The sequence below is a fragment of the Neolamprologus brichardi genome, chromosome 8, assembly GCF_056152115.1.
Source record: "Neolamprologus brichardi isolate AB-2024 chromosome 8, ASM5615211v1, whole genome shotgun sequence".
Taxonomy (NCBI): domain Eukaryota; kingdom Metazoa; phylum Chordata; class Actinopteri; order Cichliformes; family Cichlidae; genus Neolamprologus; species Neolamprologus brichardi.
The window spans coordinates 17770288-17797817 of NC_142111.1; the positions used below are offsets into that span (position 1 = coordinate 17770288).

The 27530-nt window shown below is 40.2% G+C and overlaps 1 protein-coding gene across 2 annotated transcripts in view; it reads left to right on the forward strand.

Moving 5' to 3' along the window:
• The window catches only part of dock1 (dedicator of cytokinesis 1), a 199883-nt gene that overhangs the window by 39918 nt on the left and 132435 nt on the right, over nt 1–27530 (forward strand). For both annotated transcript variants that reach the window (XM_006791049.2, XM_006791051.2), the window contains exons 14-23: nt 44–168; nt 3028–3126; nt 3559–3631; nt 8654–8757; nt 9329–9512; nt 18321–18418; nt 20083–20172; nt 20947–21047; nt 21140–21268; nt 23110–23218. In XM_006791049.2, the coding sequence (XP_006791112.2) occupies nt 44–168; nt 3028–3126; nt 3559–3631; nt 8654–8757; nt 9329–9512; nt 18321–18418; nt 20083–20172; nt 20947–21047; nt 21140–21268; nt 23110–23218 (1112 nt within the window). The remainder of the gene's footprint in view (nt 1–43; nt 169–3027; nt 3127–3558; nt 3632–8653; nt 8758–9328; nt 9513–18320; nt 18419–20082; nt 20173–20946; nt 21048–21139; nt 21269–23109; nt 23219–27530) is intronic.

Genomic DNA, 27530 nt, shown 5'->3' on the forward strand with positions numbered 1-27530 from the left:
TGGTTTCTCATTTCTTGTTTTTCTTTTTCTTTATTTCCTAAAGGGGACGTGCGAAACGACATCTACGTGACTCTGGTTCAGGGGGATTTTGACAAAGGGAGTAAGACAACCCCCAAAAACGTTGAGGTGACCATGTCGGTTTATGATGAGGACGGCAAGAAGCTCGAGGTACGGCCGAGGAATGTTAACCTACTGCTTTGGTATTTTTCCTGTGCTCTCAGCATTCAGGACATGAGCGCTGTAGCCAAGTGGTTTCTCAGACAGACTGTGATATTACCCGGCTTCCTTTAGTCTCACACTACTCAGCACTGCGCTTAACTGACCAGGTCTCTTATAAAGAAGAGTGATACACAGGGAAACTATGTCTTTGCTGCTTGTCAGGATTTACAAGTTGTAATATTGTTGCTTTGTGGCTGATGGAGAAGCCTAAAATTTGGCTCGCTACCATGAAAATCAGCCGTTGTCAGAGCCAGTAACAAACTCAGGCATGTGGACAGGCAACGTGGGCAGCATAATGATGTGATATGTGAAATCAGCATTTTTCTTCTGGTATAATTAATTACCTTTGCTAATGAAGTTAGAGGGATCATTTCTCCCCTGTCTAATTGTTTGTAAGCAAGCTGTCTCAAAATGTGTATTTTATTTAATGCAATCTGCAGCGCTTGGTAAAAAAAATCTGTTAATTAATCTTACATCAGAGGAATAATCAAGTCTTGAGTAGCTTCTGCTTATAAATTGTGTTTTATAGAATGAGGATTGGAATCTCATGTGCACTTGTTGAGGTTTTTTTTTTTTGGAATACCCATCAGAATATATAAGATGCATAGATAAGCTTTTACACCTACAAAGGAGATCATTTGGTCTTTCAGGGAGGTGCAAGTATGATATTTGAGTGAAACCAACACTTAATGTAGGTGCAAGCTTATTCTAAGAATTCTAAATATTAGCAGTTGTTAACCTCAAACAGCAGTTGAGAACCTACCCCATATACACTACTGACTTCTTAAAGTCTATTCAAATATAAGAAGTTAACAGCAACAATACAGGTAACATCTGTTTTCTAGTTTATTGTCAGTTACTTTGAATTTGATTTGAATTGAGTAACTTAACGTTTGGATTGGCCTTTCGTATGCTGTGCGGCAGACTTATTGCAGATTTGTTTTAATAAACCACATCGACTTTAATACCTAAATTTTAGCCACTGACTGAGTCATAACCCTCGATCAAGTAAACGGAATTTTAAACAAATCAATGCAGCCAGGTACGAGAGAGAGACTTTTCGAATTTGTAGCGCTCGATGAAGCAAAACGATGTGTATTTTAGTGAGAGTGCGATAAAGAGAGATTTCTCAAATAGATTAGGGAAGCATATAAGACATAAAAGACATTTATATAGTGTCTCAAGCTTTTTAGAGCAGAATAGTGTTGGAAAATTGTACCAGTTCCTCAAGTTTCACATTTTTAGCTGTTAAAGTTTCTTTAGAAGAAGAAAACGCTGCAACGTTTTGAAGCGAGAACCTAGTATGAGACAAATACAGCTATGATAAGCTGAAACGGATACAAATTTGATGTGTGAATTCCCACCCTGTGTCATTATGTTTCGCTGAAGGTCTGTGTTCAAGGTTGTCTGAGCCTTTGCGGTATAATAAATAAAGTCAGTGACAGCAGAGAGCAAAGATCAAGAGAGATCGATCCCATCTAGAAGTGTTGTCACCATGTTGCTGTTGCATTGCAAAAGCTCTCTTGTTACAAGAAATGCAAGTGGTTAAATTCTTCCTTACCCTTCATGGATTTGATGGGCTGAAAGTCTCTTTCTTGATAACAGAAACTTGGTTTTTTGGCTTTTATTCCAAAATAAAAAAAGTCTTGTTTTCATTTTAAAGATGCATATATATATATATATATAAATACTAGGCACTTGAAATAACTCTCTCTCCTCACACAGTTTTTTAACAGGTTAAATTTGTGGGTTTTGCTTTTTGTGTGTTTTTTTTTTTTTCCTTTTCATTTCTGTCTCCCTCAGGCTTCTGATCCTCTCTTCTCTGTCCATTCTCTTTCCGTGTGACTTTCTGCCTCTGGTGTCTGTCATCCTTCCTCTTTCCTCCAAATCCTACAGGATTTGTGGAGGCTGGACAGTAACTTTTTATTACCTTTGACTTTGATTAGCACCCCTCCAGAAACTCTTCTCACCTGTAGTTAGACCCTAGACACTTTCACCCTCTGTGAAATCTGGAGCTGTCAGAAATCCTGGCCACTTAGAGAAGGAGCAGCACTGCTAGAGCTACCACCTGCCCCCCATATCTGCTCAGCATGGCTGGGGGAGATGAGGTCTGTTATTCCTCATAATTGCTGGTTGTCAGAAACCATTAGTGTAGGAGTATTTCAGCAGCAGTACACTAGCAGGCCAGGGAGTCAGCTGGAGTAGTGGGAGGAAAGAGGTAGGCTGGCTGAACACAGATTGATCGAAAACAAGGCGTGCGCACCATCCGCTGTCACTCCATCCCTCTTGGCGAATCCTCAAGTGGGGCACGTAGTATTTTACATACGCACCCTGACCTGTTGTAGAAACGCAGGGGACCTGCTAGGAAGACCAATTTACACATTTGGATCCATCAGCACCAGCTGGTCTGCTTCCCTGCTTTTGGCTTCCTTCCACGTCCTGCTGCATGGGAGCCACTGCTGCTCCTTCTTAAATAATTAATTTCTAATTTATTTCTTATTTCCACAATGCTGTCATGAGATTGACAGGCAGCACACAGGTGCTCATGCATAAAGTGCATCCAGACTTTTAAAGGCCATTCTGCTAGATTAAGGCTTTCTGCTCCAGGGGCTCTGCTTTATGAAATAAGTGCTTGTCAATGTTCCACATACTGTGAGCGTGCCAATATTTTGACAGAGTGATGATAAAGCAGTTCACCCATCACGACTACAGCACTTTCTGCGAACTAAAAGCTAAGCAAGGATAACCAGATAACCAGTTATATTGTCTGACTACCTAATTGCTGTGTGTCTTTTACCTTTTATCTAGAATGTGATCTTTCCCGGAGCTGGAGATGAAGGGATCAATGAGTACAAGTCTGTTATTTACTACCAAGTAAAGCAGCCCCGCTGGTTTGAAACGATAAAGGTTTGTTTTTCTGCTTACTTCTGCCACTTAACTGTTTTTTCTTTACTCTTCTAAATCATTTTATTCTACCTTTACCTTGATACCATCCCCTTTATGTAGTTTCCAAAGTTTTTCATTACGCCGCAGGCTTTCATTGCCAGTAATTTCTATCACAAGACTTTAGTGGCAAATGCGGTGGTGCAAAACTGTATAGAAGAGTGAAGTTATTCATCACACTTAAAGAAAGGCAAACTTTCTCTCAACTCCTGAAATCCCATATAATTATATAGCATTTTTTTTGCAAAAGTGTTGCAACATGCGAGCTAATTTCTGTACAGCATAAAATCCGGGAAGTTTAGAGTTCGCTCTGATTTCAGTTTGTCCTTATTTTCTGTGAGTGTGTGTGTTTATGTTCCTGGCTGTCAGCCAATCCTCTTCCGTCCTTTGTCTTAGGTTGCTATTCCCATTGAAGACGTGAACCGGAGCCACTTGCGGTTCACCTTTCGTCACCGCTCATCACAGGACTGTGAGTATAAATGTCAGCTCGTGAATAATCCGTTTTTCAGATGACCAACTGCACAATTGGCTGCTAATCTATCCCCAGCAAATATAATGGAAGATATCCAAACCAAGCAGATGTGTTGCACAGTGATAAATACTTTGAAGCTCACCCTTTGTCGCATTAATCAGAGGTATTAGGCTGTCCCCCGCACAAAGCAGCATCATGGACTGGCTTGTCAGAGACTATGGCTGGGATGTGAAAAATGCCTGAAGGGACATATTTGTTTATTGGGACCAGTGTCTAGCTGAATGCAGCCAGCGTTGTACGCCCTTCTGTTTTCTGATTTTTTTTTACACCCTTTCTAATTTTCGGGGTGTAAAGGTCAGGGAAGCCTGGCAGTGGTAGTTCTGCCAGCCCATCTGCCTGCCACATGGCAAGGCTTTCCTACAGCCACAGGAGTGGTGCAGGAAAAAGGGTTTGGGGAGCATGACAGGTGTATACAGTATATACAAAGCAATCAGCTCAAATGGCAAAGAAGGCGGAGCAGAACTTGGAGGATGTGAGGATTGGAAAGTAGACCCTTTCTCTAATCTGCAGCTGCTGTCATCATCTACTTCCAAAATCCTCTTGCTTTGTTTGCTTCTCACCTGCATGCAGGTGGTTTGGAGGAAATTGCCAGGTCTCAGAACTCAGCGCTGGCTTATAATCCACTTGGAGAGCCTTCTTGTCATGCTCGGCACCTTGCTTCTCTGGAGACTAATGCTGTTACGAGACATGCCTTTGAAACTCTGACTTGCTGTTATCTTGGTGTAACGGTTACTTTAGAAACTGGCTCACCTCAAGTGACTCTGGGACTGCAGGGACATGCTGATGCTGCCAAACTTCAACTTTTCTCTGACAATTGACAATAGCGACATGTTAAAAAAGGTGTAATAGCTGGATTTATGTATGGTGAACTGCTGCTGCTGGTGAATGTGCTTACAGTATAGAGAACAGGGTTTATTTTATGTTGGGTGTAAAGGTGATATTCCTATGTACATTGATCTAATTTTATCCATGTTTAAGATTGTATGCATCCGTGCAGGCATGTATTTCTATAATTTTCTGACCAACTTCTCTCGCTGCCTCACTGTCGCTGTGTACGAGACCTAAACTTTCATCTCAGCTTGCAATAGATTGCTTTTAAGAGCAGAATAACACCTCCTGAAACGAGCATATTTGCACGTAATATCACAGACATACCGCAGACCGTACCAGAGGTCTGATCCAGATCTAGAGAGGGCGTTAAGGGAAAACTCTAAGCTCGATAACCCGAAGAGTGAGGAAACTCATTTTTCATTTCACAGAGGAAGGTAACTTAAAGTCTGGGTCAGACTTTCTGAACCTAATATGCTCAATGAAACAAATCCTTACTCATCCACTCTTGCTGTGCTTGAAGGAACTATCCAACAAACCGTTAGATTTTCTCGTTTCTACAGTCGATATCAAAGCACATAATAGAATTCATCAATTTCCAATGTTTTCCATCCTTTAGACACATTAAGATCTCATAAGACTACCTTAAAGATAACTGTTTTTGTGATCTGTCATCCATGTTGGCCATAGATGGCAATCTACGGTCGAGTATTACTCAGATCAGAGTAAAATCTCTGTTATATTTTTTTTTCTATTACTGGGAGTGTCTGAGTTCAAGATACTTACTAGATTATCAGCCAGTTTCCCTACGCTGAAAACTTTAAAGTGCATTTCTATAGTGATCACTGTTTTAAATCTTTATGACGCTTTGTTCACTGATCCGTGTCTCATGTGTCTAATCATTTGCCATACTGTGATTGGTTACAGTGTGGGAACATTCTTTATATACTTAAATATGCCATTTTGGAGATTATGTGAATATTTTTGAGCGTGCACTGGGTAAGGTAGTGCTGTCCACCCACAGTAATGTGTGCTGTGTAGCCCAAATGCAAAAGCACAACTGCTGCTGGTAAGTGAGAAAGGGTGATACATTGGGAAGCTTATTTTCCCCACTTCCAACATGAAGAAAGAGAAGCAGGCTACATCAGCAGGAAAAGCTCATTTGCATGCGTTGGTTATTGACCATAAGTACCATACAGTACAATACAGTTTTATTTGTATAGCACATCACATCAAAATAAATCAATTAACAAAATACAGGTCAGGTACTACCACTAGCACAGACAGAAGGGAGGCACTAATAGACCAGAAGAGTGAGGTAAAAATAGGTATCGGACCTCAGTTCAGAAGGAAGGTCGGTTCATAGATACAAAATATCAACTAAGAAGTTAATTAGATTAGAGGGCACTAACTGGTTGGGAAGGCCAGGTTAAATAAGTTTTCAATTGTGATTTGAAGGATTGGATAGAGTCTAAGGCACGAATAGAAGTGGGGACGCTATTCCAAAGATTAGGTGCAGCTGAAGCAAAGGCACGATCGCCTCTGGTCTTCAGCCTAAACTTAGGTTGGGCCAGGAGTAATTGACCTGATGATTAAAGTGACATAACTGTGTGTGTTTATCAGTTGAACAGCTAAAATGGTACTGTCCAAACCTGCATTGCTCTTATTAACTTTTTAACATTCGTCTGGTGGAAAGGAAAGCTTTGTGTGTAACTCTGTGCAAACACACAGTTATAGCAAGCTCAAATTTAAAATCAAACCCACGGAGCGAGAAAAGTGCTTTGTCTTGTTTTTCCTGCATGCATATTCATTTCAGAGTGTGTGTTGACAGTGGCTGTATGACTGTTCTGCAAGTGTTTTTGATATAATTATTGTTATATATAAGGAGCAGTGCACATTAGTTAACATGAGCGTTTAGGTCCATTATGTAAATGTGACAGATTTAGTCATACAGGCTGATTTTAATACACATTCCGTTTCAGATTGATACCACTGATAGAAAGAAACGGAAAACAAAAGAGCTAAGGTTATGTAGGCTCATATAAGGGACCGAAACAGCTGAATGATAAAACAAAAAACACATCAGTGGACAATCAGTGAAAAAAAGGGACGTAAAGTGACATTATTTTAGACTATGACAGTATGTTGCGCTGCTCAATAAGAAAAGACTGACTAACAAAAGCTCTTTTTCTAAAAGATACTATATAATCCCCTGTAGGAAATGCTATGCTGTTTAGAGATGTAAAAATAAACTCTAGCATATCATATTAAATTTAATATGAATTTGATAATACTTTTGATTTTCATTTAATGTATTTAAAGGGAGTACAAGCTCACTAACTTGCAAGCTATTGATAATCAGCTGTCAGCTGGCACAACCTTAGCCTGTTGCAGGGATCCATTGCACATGCACTTAACTCAGTGGGAACAACCTGGTTTAATTGTGTGTTTTCTAGCATACCTATTACCTGTGCTATAATCAGCCACTTTATTATATTAATATAAATATTTGAAAGGCTGAACAAAGATAAAACAGCTGTGTGTAAAAACATATTGTTTTTCCATCCTATGGGCATAGATTTTTGTTTTTTGAAAAGTACAGCACTCCTTAACCTCTCTACATGTGATTAGTTTGTGATGAAAAGCAGCGCAGATTTAGGCTGTCAGGCCTTTGTATTGCCTGCCTGCGCTGTCATGTGGCTGTGTCCTTCCCGCTTCCTTCGATGTGCTCCTAGCTAGAGCTGAACTTTAAGGGGATACACAAAGTGACAGAGCTGCTCATCAAGACCACTAGTGGAGCTCATGTGTTCACTATCTCAGCCCTCTGGTTGAGAATTAGGCCAGCTCGAACACAGTGCGTCAGAGTAGCACTCTAACATTGTCAGGCCTCATCAGGCTGATGGCTGCTGTCACGGATGCTGCCGTAGCTGTAAAAGATTCCTGCCATCTCTTCACTTTTGTTTCATCTGTCTTTATGCCTCTGCTTCGTGAGTCAGGTAGGCTTTAAAATGTGGAACAGTTTAGTCAACTAAATTTGAAGTGACAGCCCACCTTAAGGGGGGAAGTTTGCGAAACTTGCACACAAATCGGACTTCGATTGGTTTAAAGAAGTAACTCTGTCCTGAAAGTGACCTTTTTTGTGCAAATTAAGAGTTTTCAGCTCTGTGCCCTTTAGGAAGTCACTAATACATCTGGTATTATTGGATGGCATGCCTACAGTGTTCTCCCTCCACTGGTTCCTCTCAGCCTAGCAATTATTCACCGGTGAGTTGCGGGCAGCAAACCAATGAGGGGATTTATGCAGATAGAATGCAAGATATATACTTCGATGAATCACGTCTCCCTGCGCGTAAATCCGAGCTTGTTGATCCGCAATGATGATGTATGTGGCCCCATCCAAAGTCCCGGTTACAGGACAAAGTCGTAACTCTCTTCCTTGTTTATGCAGCGCTTCCACTCAACATTCCCAATCACACATGTGTCTGCACATGCACGCATAAACCACGAGCATCTTTCCTCCACTCTTACAGGATTATACAAATTGGTCACAGCTGCAGCAGAGCACAAGTGCAAGTGTTTATTCATTTGATAACAGCAAGTGTACATTAATCCAAAGCCTGCCACTTGAACAATATTCCTTTTTGTAATTAGCAGGATTTTTTTCTTATTTTAAGGCACATATTGTTGGCGTGCGGACATTTGCTTCACTTCAGGGTGAAAAATAAACAGTTCACGGACAGATGCAGCCATAGCATTAATAAAGACTTCAGAGGGGAACAGTAGTTTCTTGTGCTAACTCAGGAGCTGACTCAGGGAGTGTAGTGCTGAGGTTAGCGTTTGGATTATCACTTCTTTCAGACTGCTGGTTTGTTAATGACTTGCTGTAACATCAGCAGTGCTGCATGGTTTACTGCAATATGATCTCTTTTTTTGTTCCCGAAGATGAACACTGTACACATAAGCATATTGCACACGTACAAAAGATGCGGTGCGTTTTGTTTTGCAAAATGAGACAAAAAGCAAACGGTACAAAAAAGCGAACGGTATATATGAACGCAGCCTTGGTCTCAAACGTAAACACCAATAACCAAGTTGTCTTTATTGCTTGCGTGTTTCTTTTTCCTTCCACAGCCAAAGATAAATCGGAGAAGATATTTGCCTTGTCTTTTGTGAAGCTGATGAGGTATGACGGGACCACTCTGAGGGACGGTGAGCATGATCTCATCGTGTACAAGGTAAATGTAACAAAAACAAAACAAAAACATCCCATAAACACACTTAGGCTTTGTTTCTTGCTGCCTACTCGTCAGACAGCCCGCTCTCCTTGTGAAATGACCATGAAATAAGTTGTAGGTGAAAAACTGCCCTATTGTATCGGCGACCGTCATCATAACAGCCTGCCATCAGTGCTTTGTATGTGAATTGGGTAGCTGGTACACATCAGCCCGCGCAATGAAATGAGAGTACTTTCCAATTAAAAACCCTTGCATAATGATACCTCTGTGTTACGGTGCCCATTTATGTTAATTAAAAAGTTCATATGGGAAAAATCAATCTTGTTACATTTGTCTTGTCATGTTTTCTGGATTGTTGTTTTCGTCAGTCAACCCTGCATTTGGAAATGAACGATATTTGTCTCACATGCAACAGCTCGGTAGAAAAACACACAAATTGTTTTGTTGATAATATATATCAAAGGGAGATCCATTAAAGCCACAGCTATAGAATGCAACATTGTTTTAATGTGTACACAGTAATTTGGGGTTTCTGCCAATAAACTGACTGAGACTTGTTCTCTAAAACCAGGCGGAGGTAAAGAAGCTAGAGGACTCTTCTCTGTACCTAAACCTACCTTCCACAAAGCTGGAGATGGAAGAGAAAGGCTACTCCACCACTGGAAAAAATACCCAGACACTGGGCATCTGTACCATCAGCAAGGATTCCTTTCAGATTTCCACCCTGGTCTGCTCGACCAAACTTACCCAAAATGGTAACAGCTTCTATATTTTAATGAATATTTGTCTCTTTTTCCTGTGCAAGTTGTTTTTTTTAAGCTAAAAATTATGCTCTTGTGGAAAACGTATCAAAACGTAAGTAAACACATGGAAAGCTATTGTCAGCTTAGATGTTATATAAAAAAATTAAAGCAACAACTGTGACATTTTGAATCCTTAAATTAAGCATTTTTTATAGTCGCTGTCTTTGTCTTAACCATGCCATCCATATTTATATATTTTATCCTTTATTGATCTTTGTTTTTCACCTAATTGATTTGCACTAGCTTCACATAGTTACCACATAGCTTCTACTTTCCCTGCTCGTAGTCTCACAGCGAGCACACCTCCCTGCACAAACGCATCCAGCGGAGCTGACAAGAAATGTGGGGAAGTCAGTATAATATTAATTGAGTTCAAGAGAAGTTACTTTATCTTAATAAAAGCTTCCTAACAACTGTTAAATCAAAGAAAACAGCACTGAAAACAATCAAGAAAGAAAATGTTGTCATTGGCGCTTTTCAGTCTGACAACTGTTGCACTTTCAAAATAGAATTTACATAATTAATCTTCTAGTAGAGCTGAATAAATAACTTCCTAATTAAAAATAATGAATCTAGTTAGTTGTTTATTCCAGTGTGAATTGGCTAATCCGTTCCTGCTGCCTGATATACAGATATACTCTCGCTGGCCACTTCAAGAGGTACACCTTGCTAGAACCCCCTTTTGCCATCAGAACTGCCTTAATTGTTTGTGCCGCAGATTAAACAAGGTGCTGGAAACATTCCTCAGAGGTTTTGGTCCATAGTCATATGATAGCATCACACAGTTGCTGCAGATTTGCAGCTTGCACATTTAGATGTGAATTTCCCATTCCATCACATCCCAAAGGTGCTCTACTGGATTGAGATCTGGTGACCGTGGAGGCCATTTGAGTGCTGTGAACTCACTGTCATGTTCGGGAAACCAGTTTGAGATGATTTGATCTTTGTGAGATGATGCGATATCCTGCTGTAGGAGTCATCAGAATATGGGTACACTGTGGTCGTAATGGGATAGACATAGGCAGCAATTGCAGAGTTGGCCCAAAATGTGCCGAGAAAATGCTTCCCATGTCATTATATCATCTAAAACAGCGGTCCCCAACCATTTTTGCGCCACGGACCGGTTTATGTCCGACAATATTTTCAAGGACCGGCCTTTAAGGTGTCGCAGATAAATACAACAAAATAAAACCAGTACCGGTACCAACCAAAAAAAGATGTATTCATAACACACGGGAAAAGAACCAGGGAAAACCGAGTTAACTATAAAAACGATTTAAAAAATAAAATAATGATGATGATAATGGATTGGATTTATATAGCGCTTTTCAAGGCACCCAAAGCGCTTTACAATGCCACTATTCATTCACTCTCACATTCACACACTGGTGGAGGCAAGCTACGGTTGTAGCCACAGCTGCCCTGGGGCAGACTGACAGAAGCGAGGCTGCCATATCGCGCCACCAGTGTCTTGCCCAAGGACACAACGACCAGGACAGAGAGCCCGGGGATCGAACCGGCAACCTTCCGGTTACAGATACGCTTCCCAACCCCCTGAGCCATGGTCGCCCCATGTAACGATAAAAACCCTGAAAACCATTAATTTCACACCCGAACCTCAACTCTCGTGGCCCGGTACCAAACGACTCACGGACCCGGGAATTGGTTACCGCTGACCTACAACATCCAGAACCACTGATAAGGCAGGATGGATCCATATTTTATGTTGTTTACCATCCAGACAACACTTTCCCAATATTTCATAGTCCAGGTATGGTGAGCATCTGTGAAGTGCAGTCTCAATTACCTGCTCTGTTATTGTAACAGGAGTCGCATCCAGTGTGATCTCTCCTGTTGTGGCCCATCTTCTTCAGTAAATTCAATGATGCCCTTCTGCATACTTTGGTTGTAATAAGCAGTGATTACTGTTGTTACTGCTTCCTGCCTGTCAGCTCAGAGCAGTGTGGATATTCTCCTGACCTCTGCCATCAACAAGGCATTTTCACCCAGAGCACTGCTTCTCACTGGATAGTCTCTTTTTTTGAACCGTTCTCTGTAAATCCTAGAGATGGTTGTGTTGAAATCCAAGTATGGAAGCGGTTTTTGAAATAGAGCCATGCCACGTTGACAGGCACTTAAATCACCCTTCTTCTTCATCAATCAGATACTTGTTTTGAACTTAAAGAGGTTCTCTACAGCACCAACTATTGGATTGCCACCACTTGATTGGGTGCTTAGATCATTTGTATTAACGAGCGGGAGATCAGATGACCTAATGAAGTGGCCACGAGTAGGTTTTACTGACCACTGCTCTCTGATCTCTTCTTTCTTGAGGTGCTGTATAACAAAAGTAGCACACATGAGAGAAAATCCTAGCGACGTATGTGGATTTACTTTTGTTGTAGCACAGAGAAGTACAATTCCAGCTTGATGAAATGCCTGCTCGCATTAAACAGAGCTCTCATTGGGGGGGAGGAAAGATTTCTTTACTGTATCTTAGCCAGGTAGACCCTGAATTTTGAAACCACCGATGGGCCGTAGCCTCTGGGTTTGACAAACGGATCATGGGAACATCATTTAATGTAGGATGCCTTAGCTTCAACTTTTTAAACATTTTTTCTCATTATCTGGTTTTTCCTTTTCCACATTCTGAGCGCCAGGAATGGTTTTCCTCCTCTCTATTCCTACTTCTAAAGTACTTTCTTTTCTCTTTACTCTCTGTACGCCAGTCAGTCTCAGTTAGATTCCAGTTCATCTCTGTTGAGTGAACAACAGCCTTTTTATTTCCCCGTGAAGATCTACTCTTATTAAGCTTGGGAAATCCTCATGCCTGCCACTGTGGCTCATGGATTAAGGATTTTAGCATCTTGTGTTCCCACCAGCCTTTCTGCATGTTTATAAATCCCCACAGATGTCAGCGTAAACCCTCTTGAGCATGCTGGTATTTCTTAGCTGTGTTCATAACGTTGTAGTTAGATTGTGTGAAAAGCTGTTCTCTTTTGTGTGAGTGGTCAGATGCTTCTAGCTCTGATTTCACAGAGCTAAACCAAACCAACCTAAATGTCTCCTTTGCTTTCTTTTTCACTGGATGTAATTTGCTGCTTTGTTTTGTTTTTTTTTTGTGGTTTTTTTTGTATGCAAGAATGAATCACAATTTTAATTAGAGCCAAAATTAAAGCTTCTTTTGTGTTTTTGGCCACAGTCTGAAATAAATAAGTAACAGACACACTGCAGGGTAACTTTGACTTGAATTGAAATTAATTGTTTTACTCGCCAAGAGCAATGCCCTGTTTAAATAAGGAGTGCATTGTGCCCTTTCGTTTTTGTATTCACGCTAACAAAAAGATCATTTTAAACCGCCAAACAAGGGCAGAATGAAGAGAAAAGCTTGGAGTAAATTATTGAAGCAAGATCATGTGTGTTTGTGGTCTTTAATCCTTTGAATAATCCTTGTGTAGGCCTGTGAAAAGAAAATCCACTGTAAACCATTTTTCGCTTTCTTTAGATTTTAAATATCATTTAAAACTTCCCTTCAGGAATAAGTGGCCTTACGCGAAGACTAATAATATAAAATCTTAAAACGTCTTTCAAAAAGGCCTCTTATGAATTTAAAGAGATCCCCAACACCACTGGCCAACACAACATAAATACGTAATCAGCCAATCACATGGCAGCGTCTCAGTGCATTTAGAAATATGGGAATGGTGAAGAGAACCTGCTGAAGTTTAAACTGATCATAGGGGAAGAAAGGTCATTTAATTAACAGCTGATTAGTGCCCAAACACTGTTTTTGCATTACAGTAAATTAGTGTATGTATTTCCCATTTTCCTAACAAAATATGAGGAAATGAGGGATGGCTCGAGACTTTATGCAATACTTTACATTACAATATCCATAGAACCTGTAATCAAGCCAGCATTAAGGCAGCTTTACCCTTTTTATGAGGTGGTGAAGCTAAAGCAGTCACTCAAATTGCAGAGGTCACATAAAGCTACAAAACATTAGGTCAAAGCTGAACCAGAATTTTTTTCTGAAAAGTAGGATCAATATTTGATTTCAGGTACAGATGTTTCCAGCTTGGTGATTATCCGACTGCCCGACTATGGGGAAAAACAATCTGCATGTAAACATTAAGACTACTAGGTAAAAAAATTCATTTCAGAGGGAGATTATCCCAAAGTTTGACAGATGCCTTGGTGAGATCAGCTGTTTTCTGAATGACGATGCATGGTCTTGGCGTGCTGGCAGTTTAAAAACTACAGCTGAATCTCTGACCTGTCAGCAGCACAGGCTTTATGTGACACTTGTAATGATTTTAGCACTTTTTATGCTAAATCATTGCAGTCTAGTAAAGAAGCAAAATGCCGATAAAGCTAATTGTCCGGGATAGAACCTAATAGCATGCGCAGCAAACATTTATAAAGCCTCATTAATGAGATCACTGCAGACCCCACAACAGGCTCTGGGCATTTCTCTAAGATAACGGGAGGTTTTTGTTGTCAGAGGGCTTCTGCATATAATGTGTGAAAGCGGTGGGTGTCGCATGTTGTTATAGTAATGTTCCCTTTGAAGCTTATTAAGTTTAGTCTGTGGTATAAGTTGTCATTTAAATACAATTGTGCGTGCCCTCCTACTCGGCTCAGGGGGTGGTGATGTCAATGGATGAGCCGTCTCAGTTACAGGAGAGCCTGCCTCTCCTGTAAGTAATGATAGTGGCTCAAATGGTTGTCTCAGCTGTTATGTAGATGCGTAGTATGCAGCATATATCAATCAGCACTATTCTCTGCTCCTATTTCTCCTCCCTGCCTGCCATTCTCTGATTTATCTCGTTCCCTGTGCGAGAGTGATGGGGGGGGGAGTATGTGTCCTGGTCTGTAGATTCACTCCTGTAGAGCAGCTCTGCTCTCCATATTTACCTGTCACTTTGTGCTAATAATTTGCAAGGTGCCGGTGGGTGCTTGGGGATCAGATGGCTTCGTCGCTGCACAAAGTTTGATTAAACTTTGTGCAGCTGTGTGTTGTATGGGATATATCATCCCACGCTAAAGCTCGAGGAAAAGGTTCCAGCTATTTTAATAAAGCACTGTACACAGAGCAGCCACAACATTAACACCGCCTCATTTATATTGTGTAGGCTCTTATCCATTAGGGATGCAGAATTTGCAGGTGGCATGAGGACATTGGCAGGTCTAGTAACTCGTGTGACTCGTTTCAGTGGTTTGGACGGATGCTCTGAGTTGGAATCCAGGGAGGTTGGAGGCTCGGTCAATGCCTTGGGCTCGTTACCATGCTCCTTTAGCCATTACTGCAGTTTCTTTTGCCTGTGTAGCAGTGTGCATGTTTAGTTTACCATTGTCATATGATCTTTAAAAAAAAAAATCCTCCTTTTTTTACCCATCCATCCAATATCCCTTCTACAGAAAAAAAGAAAGTGAACAAGAAAGAGCAGAAACATTGCATTGTTATTAGAGGATCAATATTATTTACTTACCTGTCTTTTGGTTTTGATATTGTGGCTAATCTATCCACAATATTTCCCATGATACCAGATTCAGGCTTCTTTATTAAAAACCCAGAAGCTCTTTAAGATCTAGGTGTGTTTGTCCAATAGTCATCTCTTTCCCATTTTCTGCATTTGTGTAAATGAAATGATTACATGATTCCAGCTCATCAGATGTGTTGGCAGTTTCCTGTTTTATACAATGTCAAACCAAATATCTCGGGCTGTTTTGACTGTTGGTTTGCTGAAACAGCAATTTGATGTTTACGTTTGGAGAATATGCGACAGTATAATTAATATGATTAGTAATGTAATTGTGGTCTGTTTCTGGATGTAGAGCAGGTCATCCACTAATCAGAAGGTTGGTGGTTCAACCCTTAGGTTCAAGTTGCTTTCGGATTCGTCCACCAGAGTGTAATTATTAGATGGAAAGCACTTATAAAAAAGTGCCTGTATGAATGGCTGTGATGCCTGTTCGCTCACCAGCAGTTTATCCTGAGCACTTATTCTTGCAAAGGGAAAAGGGAGCCCTAGAAATGCCCCTTGCAACAGACTGCATGCTTTATACTCATGGCTCCTCACTGCTGATCCCCACATCCGAGATGAAACACTCTTTTTAACTAAGCTAGATTTATGCAGGCGGCCTCCCAGTGCTGTGAGCTCCCGTGAAGTGGCTCCTAGCTCTTCCCTGGGCATTTACAGTGTGCTTCGCTAAACAGAGCAGAGATTCAGCAACAGCACACGTGGGAGAGAACCTAGCCCAGTGAAATTGATTAAAATACTTTTCCCACTTCTGCTGGAAAGAAAGCACATTTTTATGAACAAAGCAGCTTTAAAACTATGGAATCCATGTTCGTATTGAAGCTACTCCAGCATCAGTGCGCTGAAGAAGCCTGTACTTTTAAACTTTTAAACGACTACATACAAGGCTGTCACTATTAACGGCAAAGAACAAGCTATCAAGACTCCTTAGTGGTTGTGTTTGCTTTTAAAAGTGAACAAAACTGATTTTGTGAAGGAGTTCCGTAAACAAACTTTCAAATGCTAATGTGAAGTCTTTTGCATTTCAGTTGCGCATTGACAATGTAACCTATTTTCTCTGAATTAATTATTCCACTGCTCTCCATCTGCCAGTTACTTCCACAGTCTTTTAAATTCCCACTGCCTGTGGAGACATCCATTCTCAGACAGATGTTATTTGTAAAAGGCTCTCAGTATTTTTCTCCAGAACAAAACTGATTGCCCCCCACCCGCACAGCACTGTGCCTTACAGCCCCATGTGCTACACGTAGTTGGCCTCTTAACACCACTGCCCCACTGGGACCAAGCTGCCTGATGATTTATTCTCACATTATTCCATTTATCTCTCTGAGGTGCTGAAGCATCAATTTCCAAATCTATATCTCCTTGGGGACGGAGGACCCTGGTAGTTGAGACAGGTTCTTGTGATTGAACCCTGATAGGCTGTCAGGTTTACAGATGATGGGCATCCATTACTGTGTTGCCATGGCTGATTGACTCTTCCTGAGCCAATCAGCCATGGCGAACGGGGAGAGGCAGCCCCTAGGGACTAGGTTTGCAAGAATGCCAAAGAGATTCTTCTTATTCATATCAGTCAGACAAGGCTGAATATAGTATATATTCATGAAATAAACCATCATGAATATACTATAAAGATGTTTCTGGGAATCTTTCAGGAATATGCCTGAGAAAATGTATGTGAAAAATCTGATTATACGATAAAATGAAATAAAATTAACATTAAATGGAAACTTTTCTTAAATGATAAATTGTTTATTTTGGTTTTTTGCTTACTCCTGGTTTCGCCCATGTGACTATTTGCTGCTTTTAACCTTTTAAAGCCGGTCAGAGCGGGCACGCTCCGTTTTGCGCAACTATTTTTAAATCCTGGTAGCACTGCAACCACATAAGCTAGCGCAATAATTTGTTTTCCATATGAAACCAGAGGAGTTGTGCTTACATCTTATGCCATCAGCTTGTCCTAAGTCACAGTTTCCTTCCACATAAAGCTTTGCAAAAACTGCATAAAAAGCGCTTGCAGCAACAAAAACATAATATTCCAGAAACACGCTTTGCTGATCCGATCAGCTGTTTGTAACACTTCTTTATCGCATGTCTGCCATGTCCTGGCCGAAACCGGAAGTGACGTCATTTTGCGTAAATGAAGTTTTTACCATCAGGGCCTCATGAGCCTATACTGGTGTTTTTAAAAGTTATGTTTGACTTTATGACTTTCTGTGTCGTTTCTGGGATGCTTAGGACTCAAATTGCACTGCTGGAAATAGTAATGCATATGCTGTTTTTTTGTTTTGTTTTGTTTTTTTTGCAAATTTGCATTATAATATTTATTTTTGTTTTTCCTGCAGTATATAAAAATTGGTGTATTTCAAAAATAAAACTATAAAGACACTTAAAATAAATTTCCTGTGGTGGGAAACTATTTTGTGCAACTTTTTTGTATTTACAGTTTTGAGGGATAAGCCTCTTAAATTTCTCTAATTAGAAATATATGTTAAAAAAACAAAAACGATTTTAATTTATTTGTAGTTTATTGCACCTTTTTGCAATTTATGTAATTACTATGCACTTAATGCAGACATATTATTAAAATTTGGGCTATAATGGTTATATTGATGTATATCAACTTGAAATGCTCCCAAAAATGGCACTACAACATGTAAAAATATAATATAAGCTTGGGTTTAGGTTCTATGGTAGGTCTTAAAGGGTTAATGGGATTCTGTAGATCAGACAGCCACACAATCAAAATAATAAGCTTGTTACGACAATATGAAGTGTTTTATTAATGCACATTTTTCATGTTTGGGACTCGAATTAAAAATCCTAGCCAAAATTTATGCTGCAGAGGCGGAGATACCCAGATTGGCAGAATCTAGAATGGCTCAAACGCAGCATAAGTTTTGTGCAAACACTAATTTTATTTATATTTAGTCTCCAAGGAGCCAGACTTTTTCACTCGTTTTCTGTCCACTTCTTGCACCTGTCCATTTTCAAAGGGATTTTTTTCCTTTTTTGTAAGGACCAAATTGCTAACCTTGTGTTTGGGAAATTTGTAAACTGATGGCGATGTCTTGGAAAAACATGCTAAGCCCTAAATCTCATTAAATGCAAATAGTGGACTTTTTCTTGCACACTGTCCTTACCCGCCGTTACTATTTTCTGGGTGAAAGCTATGCATTGTGTTGACAGCTTTTTTTTCCTTTTTGTCTTTTTCCAGTGGACCTACTTGGCCTGCTGAAGTGGCGCTCCAACACCAGCCTTCTGCAGCAGAATCTACGTCAGCTAATGAAGGTGGAGGGTGGCGAGGTTGTGAAGGTCAGAGGCCCAAAATTACCGCTCGGTTGAGTTAAACCGCTTTCAGTCAGAGCTTGAGTAAACATAAATAAATGCGTCTCACTTTCTTTTGCAATGTTCATCGCCTTGCAAATGTACCTAATTCCTTTGCTTTGACAGAGATCGGCACAAATGGACAAAAAACAGATCTTAACAGCTGTTCACATAAACATGCAGTCACAAACGATGCATACTCTTCCTGAAAGCTACAGCTTCCTGGCAGCAATTTCACAAATGATGTCGCTGCCTGTCATAAGGAATTGGCTGCCACTTTTTTTTGCTTTTGTTTTAATGGCTTTAGCAAGGAGGGAGTGCATAGTACCCCACACGGTCTACAGACAGGGAGGAGATGACCTGCTGTCAGAGATTTAGGCAGGGCCTTTAAGTGCTCAGCATGGGGCAGATGAATAATCATTATTTAGAGAAAGTTTTGCACGGGCAGGTTGGGTGCCTGGCAGCTTGGAGCCTATCGAAAGAAGTCCTTCACCTAGACAGTTTTGATCAGGCCAGATAGATGTCTACCACAGCTGGACTAGTTCATTAAACCACAGGAGTGTGATTATTATTACCACCGCATTAGCACTCAATTGCTTCAAAGCGCTTCAAGGCTGTCGGTGGGCAATTAGATACCATTTTCATGTTGGCATTTAAAAGACTATTTATCAAAAGAGTATACATTATTTATTCATCATTTCATTTTTCCCCATTGTAGTTAACATAAAGCACTAAATATGTTCAGAACACATTTTTTAAAAATGTTTCCTGTTCTGTTTTTTATTTCCCATCTCCCTAATGTGACACCGTTTGAGCGAAAAGGTCACTGCGCCGTTGTCCTTGTCACGCGGTCCAGCCTTTGTGAGACCGAATTGCACTTTAAACGCAGCATAGCGTACAATGTGTTGGTTTCTCGTTGAGAAGATGATGAATCTCATCCATTCTGAGATGACAGACCGAGCGCAGTAGAGAGTGATGGCTCTGTTCCCGACACTTTTACATCTGTTTTTACATTGCTGCAGAATTGGCTGAGTAAATGGAGCATGTTTCCCCAGAGAGGAAGGGTGTATATAGTTAGTGTTCCTGGAGGTGCTGCTGACAGGGAAATGATCACTCTCTTCATAGAACTATTTTGGTGTATGTTAACAGCTGTAAAGGGTGCGTAATGGGTAGCATGGAACCGTCGCAGCAGGAGTTCACTTGCCACTTTGGTTGCGCCATTCAAATGATAGAGGCGTATTTAGGGTTGGGGTGATAAACATATTTTTGCTGTGTATTTCTCTATTTTTATTTATCAGTTTGCTTTGAATCATTATAGGATAATGTCTATATAAAAACCTAAAAATGCTATTGCACAGTTTTCCCTAATGCTACACAAAAGTTAAAAACTTACAATCGGTTTAGCTGTTGTCATTCCTTTAAACGCTGGATGAATTAGTTTGTCCTAATGTTAGTTATCACTTTAATGACACAAACTGAATGTGCATGCCAGAGGAAAGAAATCATGATCAGCTTGACTCGGTTTATTTGACAGAACCATGTGGACTTGTTGTGAGATTAGGACTTAGCATATGCATGTTTTATTTTTTATTTTTTGAATGACACGCCTCGTTGTTGGCCTGCCATAACATGCCGTGCATCTGTCATTCCAGTTTCTGCAAGACACTCTGGATGCTCTCTTCAACATCATGATGGAAAACTCTGACAGTGACACTTTTGATACTCTGGTGTTTGATGCCTTGGTAAGGAAGAATCCCGCTGTAACGGCAGCACATAATTTATAATAGAGTTCCCTGTCAGCGCTAATAAACAATTGGACATGTTTGGAGCTCAGAAGCAAATATAATAACTTGTGAAATACTTCATGTGTTAAAATGTTTTTTGACAGGCATCCCTGCTCTGTTTGGTACCCTAATTTGTATGCAGCTACCTGTTTTCTGCCCTTAAAAATGAACAAACCAATTTTTGGTTGCTTTTTTGGCTGTATTGTTTTAGTTCTAAATTTTTTTTTATTCCATTGCTGTACGTTAACATTGAACTCCACACATTGCCACTCATGTTCGATAGCTGCTGCATTGATTTGCATGAATTCTTAGTGCCGGTGAAGCATTTTTATTGAACATGCTCACATGCTTATTGCAAGATATAGTATGAAAAAGACTTTACATTGGGGGGAAAAAAGGTTATGATTATTAACCTTGTCCTCTCATGGGCTGCAGATAATGGGATTCAAAGTATTAGCCTGAAACTTGTCTAGCATGCAGTTCAAAAGAGCAGTTTTTGTCATTCACAGAAAGCTGGTAGTAATTGTTTCTTGTCGAGTTCCTAGATTATCTGCAGAGCAGAGAATTGAAAGAAAATGGCTTTCTGCCCAAATGCAACCTTGCTTAATTTCCCAATCTGTTTTGATATATTGAGCAAGACGGGTAGTTTTGGGGGGCTCTGATTTATTAAGTTAGGCTTTCCTGGTGCGTTTAATTTACTTTTTTAATAACTATGTCTTTATTGTTTGATAGGTGTTCATTATTGGGCTTATAGCCGACAGAAAGTTCCAGCACTTTAATCCGGTTCTGGAGACCTACATTCGAAAGCATTTCAGTGCTACACTGGCATACATGTGAGTTTAATTTCTTTACAGAAACATTTCTAAACATGCATGTTCCACTTTATGATTAGCGCATTATCCACACTCTGTGTTTCTATTTGCAGGAAGCTGACAAAAGTTCTGAAAAACTATGTGGACAATGCAGATAAGCTGACGGAACAGCTGCTGAAGGCCATGAAAGCTCTGGAATACATCTTCAAGTTCATCGTCCGATCCAGAGTCCTCTTTAACCAGTACGTGTGGTATTTTTTTGCAAAGTGTAAAGTTTTGTTATAAAGCTACTGTGAAGAGTATTTTTAGTGTAACTGTGCTCAAGTATGAGTCTGATAAGCTGACTTATCAAAGCGTAAGCTTAGCTTTTGAACTTTTTAAGATGGTCTTTCTAAATTTATAGGTTTTTTTCTCTTTAATTGCTGCTGTTCCTTTAAATAATTTCTTGGCTTCAGTCGTCTTTTATAAAAGATCAATGTGTTTTGTAACACCGAGTTCTCTGCAGCACACCTCAGCTCCGGTGTAATAAAGTTGAAACAAGTAAATGGAATGGTCTTTGGATGAGGTCATTTCTATGGATGTATTTATAATAGGCTGTGGGGACGTTAAATGAATGATAATATTCGAGAGTCGTGAAATAAAGCTGTTGGTGGCTGAAGGCCTGATGTATGATCCCGGACTAATTAAGTGTGCAGAGTTTGATTGGTTTTCTGTCCAATGTCTAGAGGACACTCTGTCCTTTACCTCACAGAACACAGCCCGGCCATTCTTTTCTATGTTCCAGTTTGTGCCAAGTGGCTTTTTTCGTAGATATCTGAGAGAGGAAAAAAAGAAAACTCAAGCTTTATGGTGGTCCCACTTTGTGTTAGCTCTTGTCGGAGTGGTTTCTTTGGTTGGTTGCCAGCATCAAACTCCGTCAAGCCATCATTTTAAATTCTTATGAACTATAAAGTTAGGTTTGATGGAGCCTAACAAGAAGGTGCCAAGGTTACATCAGCAAACGTTTAGCCTTTTACTGTGGGTCAGTGAAGAACTTTTATGAAAGTGCAGAAGAACACCTTAATTGTAGATTTGCCCCCACCTCGTTCAATTCGACTGTTATAGCTTTCCAGGGCTCACTGAGCTCCTTAGTGTTGCAGGTGAGCAGCGGCTTTAAGTAATTGTTGTTGAGGGAGCTCTGAGACGGATGCCTCTAATCCCACGATTTCTGTAAGCCCTCAACAGTGGCTATCCTGTACCATGTAATACATCCATTCCCTTGACACATTGTAGCCACACAAAACCCACGTCTGTGAAGAAGGCCAGTAATATCTGATGGAGTGGGAATTTAAACACTTTACCTCCATTTCACCTTGCACAGTTTTAGTTTCTCTTGCAAGTTTTGATTTTACTTCTCTAAAACTGAGCGGTTGCAACGCTAAATTATTTGAAGCCACTGCTGCTGCTCGGCTCATTTCCACTTAATGGCCAGTTTTGTTAAGATTTACGGTCTCTGTGAGCGCTAAGGATTTTCATCTTTGAGGGATTATGTGTTCTTTCTTTCTGTGTGTTCCCATACACTTGGAAAAATGGGGGGAAAAGCGTTATCTGTCGCTGTAGTGTGATCATTGGCGTTTGGTTGCTACAGTCTGTGGGCAGCATTTGTTCCACATAACCAAGCTAGCGGAAGGAACATTAGTAATTCGAGTTGGAGAAAATATGAGAAAGTAAAGCCACTGAACCCTAATATTTGCTTGACATTTGCTTTCTGTTCCTTGTGTAGTGTTCTGGGAAAGTCATTAGCATAGATCATTAATTTTTCTGATTTTTGTTTCCGCATGACAGCAGGCAGGTGCTTCGGGGTCTTGTCATGTTGTTTTAAATGCTAATCTGGCTGGCAGCAAGAGTGATGTCTCTGGTTCTGATCCAAGAATATTTGCATTGGTAAAACAGGGCCTTTCTGCTGGCTGCTTTTAATGATTTAACAGGGAAGCATCAAACCCTTGTCATTTCCAGTGCAGGTGGGGCTGTTTACACAGGGATGAAACGCACAACAGCCTTGTGATCATCTGCCAATGTAATTCTCTACTTCATCTCCTCCCAGGCTCTATGAGAACAAAGGAGAGGCTGACTTCATGGAGTCCTTGAGGAACCTTTTCACATCCTTTAATGATATGATGAACAGTAATTCGGAGAACACTGGCATGGTGAAGGTAGGCTGATTACCACTCAAGTCCAACTGCATACTGTTGCTCAACCTCACTGCCAAGAATCATCTGCTGCACTGTGAATAGTAAATAAATCTGATGTGATTAGCTTGGGATGACAGATTCTGTAATTGGAGATTAATGTGCCTTGTTAGATTTAAACTATGACAGCAGTTTATTAGATATTAATGCTAACATTCCTTCAGATCATTGCTGCTTACTGTGTTCTGTGCACTGTCTTTGTTTTCCACGTGTCCCTGTGCAGATTTTTCTTTTTATGTGAACTTGTTAGAGCTGAGAATCAAGAATATGAAGGATAATCTAGCCACTTAAAGTAGTAGTTATAGTAATAAATGACTTCTTGATATGCTGTGAGAAAATGGGACGATACAGAGGATTTAAGGAAGTATTCATTCAGCATAGTATAATTCAAAGTCAATGAAACTTTAGAGATATCAGTGGTGCCAGTTTAGCTCACTGGTGCCTGCAAAGCTGATGCAGCAGCCTGGGTTCAAGTCTAACCTTTGCAGCTCATCTTCCCTGACTCACTTTCTCTGCTTTCCATATCTAATCATCACTGTGCTGTCAAACAAAGGTGAATGAAAACATGCACTTCAGGGATGTCAGTCTGTCCAGATAGAAAGAATAAACCATTGTGAATTCGTTTCAGTTGTTTTGGTCCAAATAGCTGCACGGTCTCACCATAGACCGTTGCTGTCTCTTTGTCCTTCCTGACTGGTTTTCTCTAGTTTTGCTTTTTCTTTGTCATTGTTGATAGTATGAGATAGTACCTGCAGCCCACACAGGTTGCAAATGTAGGCCACCTCCTCCAGAATGGCACATTCATGCGTGCTGTTGCAAAAAGGTTTGCTGTCTCTCCCAGGACAGTCACAAGACAGTAGAGGTGATACCAGGAAACAGGCTGTTACAAGAGGAGAGCTAGGCAGAGCTGTAGAAAGGCTTTAATCCAGCAGCAACCAGTATCTGCTCTTTTTTGAAAGCAGGAACAGAAGGTTCACTGCCAGGGCCCTACAAATTGACATCCTGCTGTCTGGTCATGTGCATGTTTCTGAACAGACTGCTAGACTCCTCTGCATCCTTTAGTGGGTCCAGCACCAATGCAGCTCAACTGCCATTTGCCAGAGAACACCAAAACTAGCAGGTCTGTCGCTGCCACACTGTCAGACCTTATGTAGTTCAGGATAATGCCTAGAATCATGTGACCAGAATGCACAGGCAGCCCCTTGATGACAAAGGCGTTAATGCCATGGACATTGCCAGTGCCACAGGCTATCCAGGAGCTCAGGGATGCCCAGATCCACCATCACCTTTAAGAGCATTCCCAAATGTTGTTGGGAGCCAATACCAGCGCTTGTGGGCCATTCATGTTACTGAGCCACATGTGGATATATCAGCTTGTGATTGCAGTGTACCCCTCAGCCTGATGGGGTATTGTCGTCACCCTGGGCGAGCAGGTGACGTGGACACCCAAGTTTGTGAATGCAATAACTTGAGAACGAAGCAACGTAGGAGCTTCAAAATCGCCAACAGATTCAAATCTCAGTGGCCTGAACTTTCAAGGTCAAGGTTAAAAGTTTTCCAAAACTCTTGTGAATGCGATACATCGAGAAGGAAGTCACCTAGGATTTTGAAATTGATGCAGAGTCAGAAAAATAAAGCGCTTTCAAATAGACAAAAATGCTTGTATGAATGTGCGTGTGAAAAGCACTCTGTAGCAGTCCATTTACTTGTTTTATCACACCAATAATTCAGGTTTTAGCTGAGCTGGCTTTTCAGGATTGAAACAGAGGATGTCAGACCGAGTTTGAAAAGAGGTCAGAGATCATAAAGAAACACGTAACTAAAAATGTATTTATTTTTAATAATTAAAGCTTTAAAGCCATTCTACATTTCATATTTCCTAAATAAAATCACGAGATTTCAAAGCAGAAACAGTCGAGGTATTAAATGGGTTATTTGCTCGACTATTTTTGGTTCCCACTAAGATATAATTCATGACATAATCCCTTGGAAAGTCACAAGTTCACATTTGTAACTTTCTGAAAAGATTAAATAAACAGGATATTGTTAATGCGCTTTAGAGATTCTATCTTTAGTCACACTATCTGTTATCCACCTGTTTCCTGTCTAAGCTACAATGACTAACTGCATGCTAGCTGTGGCCTCATACAGCAGTTCATTTATAGACTGCTGCTTTTTTGTTTGTTTGTTTTTTTTTGGTGGGGGGTTCTCAGCAACATGTAAATAAAAACGTTGTGTTTTTTCCTTTTGGTTGGTCAGATATTTCCTGATTTTAGAATCAGAATTATAACCGAGATTGTATTTATTCCAAATCCCTAGGAATTTGAAACATGCAGCAATGTTTGGCTTAAGTTTCCATCTTCAGAACATTATCTGACTTGTCTTGAAAGTAATTATTGGAATCAATTATGAAAAGATAATAAAAAGGATAAATGTATATATTGCACGAACTATAGAAAAACTCTTAACTCGTGGAAGAAGGTTTAGGGTGTATTACACAATGAAGTTATTGAGGATAACAACTTGGCTTTTCTTGCATCTGTACTTTTATGTGCGTTTGTTCCATGTTAATTTCTGTTGTTTGTCTATACCTTTTTGTGTGTGTTTGTGTTTTTCCCTTTCCTATATTTCACTCTGACCTTGACTGTCCTGATGCTTGGGTCTTCTCTGGCCTTCTGCTCTTTAGCTGCTCCTTAAGGTATTTATTTCACTCTCTTTCTCCGTCTACCTTTAAACACTCTTTTCCCCCCCCCTATATTTACTTGCTTCTGACCTCAAACTCGGCGACCCCAGATTAGAAACAGATACACAAGGATGTTTGTTTATTTGTGTAGATACTCTAAAAGACCCGCACACAGACTCGTGCACACTTGTGCGCACCCACGGCTATGCTCTTAGAGATAACATAATCACAGGGTACACGCACCTTGGCACACCTACAGTATATCCATGTGCACACTCAACCATACGAGGAGCTCAGGAGTCAATTAGGAGTCAGTTGCTGTGTAATTGGGTGAGATATTAGCTTTACTGTCAGTAAATTAAAAACTGATCTTGAGGAACGGCCATGAAACCGAGGAACCCTGGTTTCTTCCCAAATCCACCCCTGTGAAAGCACTGTGACAGGTGGAAGCTAATTAGTAGTCCCATTATGCCTCTCTGGAAATAAAAATTGGAGTACTGATGAACATCTGGACAGACCAGCACACATGCAGCTGAAAATCTAATAAATACACACACATTCTCTCTCTTACGTTTGCTGTCTCTCTCTTTCTGTTTCTTACTCTCACACACATGCACATGCACAAAGCGTTAACAGATGCAGATGACGTTTTATTAGAATAGAGGCTGAATTGCCAACTGAATCAAAGTCAAACACCACTGAAATCTGCCTAATTCTTTCTCCCTGCAGAGAGAGGTGAATGTGAAATATAGAATACTTAATAAGATGAGATCGTATTAAGGTGACAGCAGGAGTTTGTTTGGAAGTCATGATTATATCCCTGGGAGAAAAAAAAATCATTCTGAATCCTACTTTGCAGTTATTCTCTGCTGTTCAAAAATGCGTCCTTCACAAAATCCAATATTTAGAAATCATTTACTAAAGTCAGTATTTGCTCTCTTGCCAACCTCATTTTAACATTGCTAATTATTCCACCACATGTTTTCAGGAATAAACCATGAACAGTTTAGAAAAAAAACAATGGATTGTAATATCCAATGTGCTACACCTGTAACCCAATTGCGATGAGAGACAATGGCTGAAATGCACCAATGCAGTATAAAGACACAACCCACCCTGGCTGAAGTTTAGCAGCAGTCAGTTAGAGAAGTTGTTGTTGTTTTGGCTAAGAATAGCAGTTATGTTACTAGCCTTTGCATGCATGTGCATGATGACTTACTTACACTATTGATGGACAAATTTAGATCCTATTTTTGTTAATTTACCATAAAGTAAAACATAGTTATGGCTAAGTCCATATGTTTTTGGGCAATGATGCCATTTTGAAATTGTATGCCACCATACTGGATTTAAGGTCAACAGTCAAAATTGAAAATTGATTGATCATAGCCATTTTTATACTTCTCCAATTTCAGAAGCTCAAACCCAATGTATTTCAATATGACTGCCTGAGGTCTGGAACCCATGGGCATCACCTAGTCCTCTTTTTAACACTGTACCAGATTTTTGATTTGGCTATTCCTAAAATTCCTGCAACTTCTCTGTCAGGTTTATTTAGTATTTTTAACCTCTTCCATTTTCTTCACCATTTCT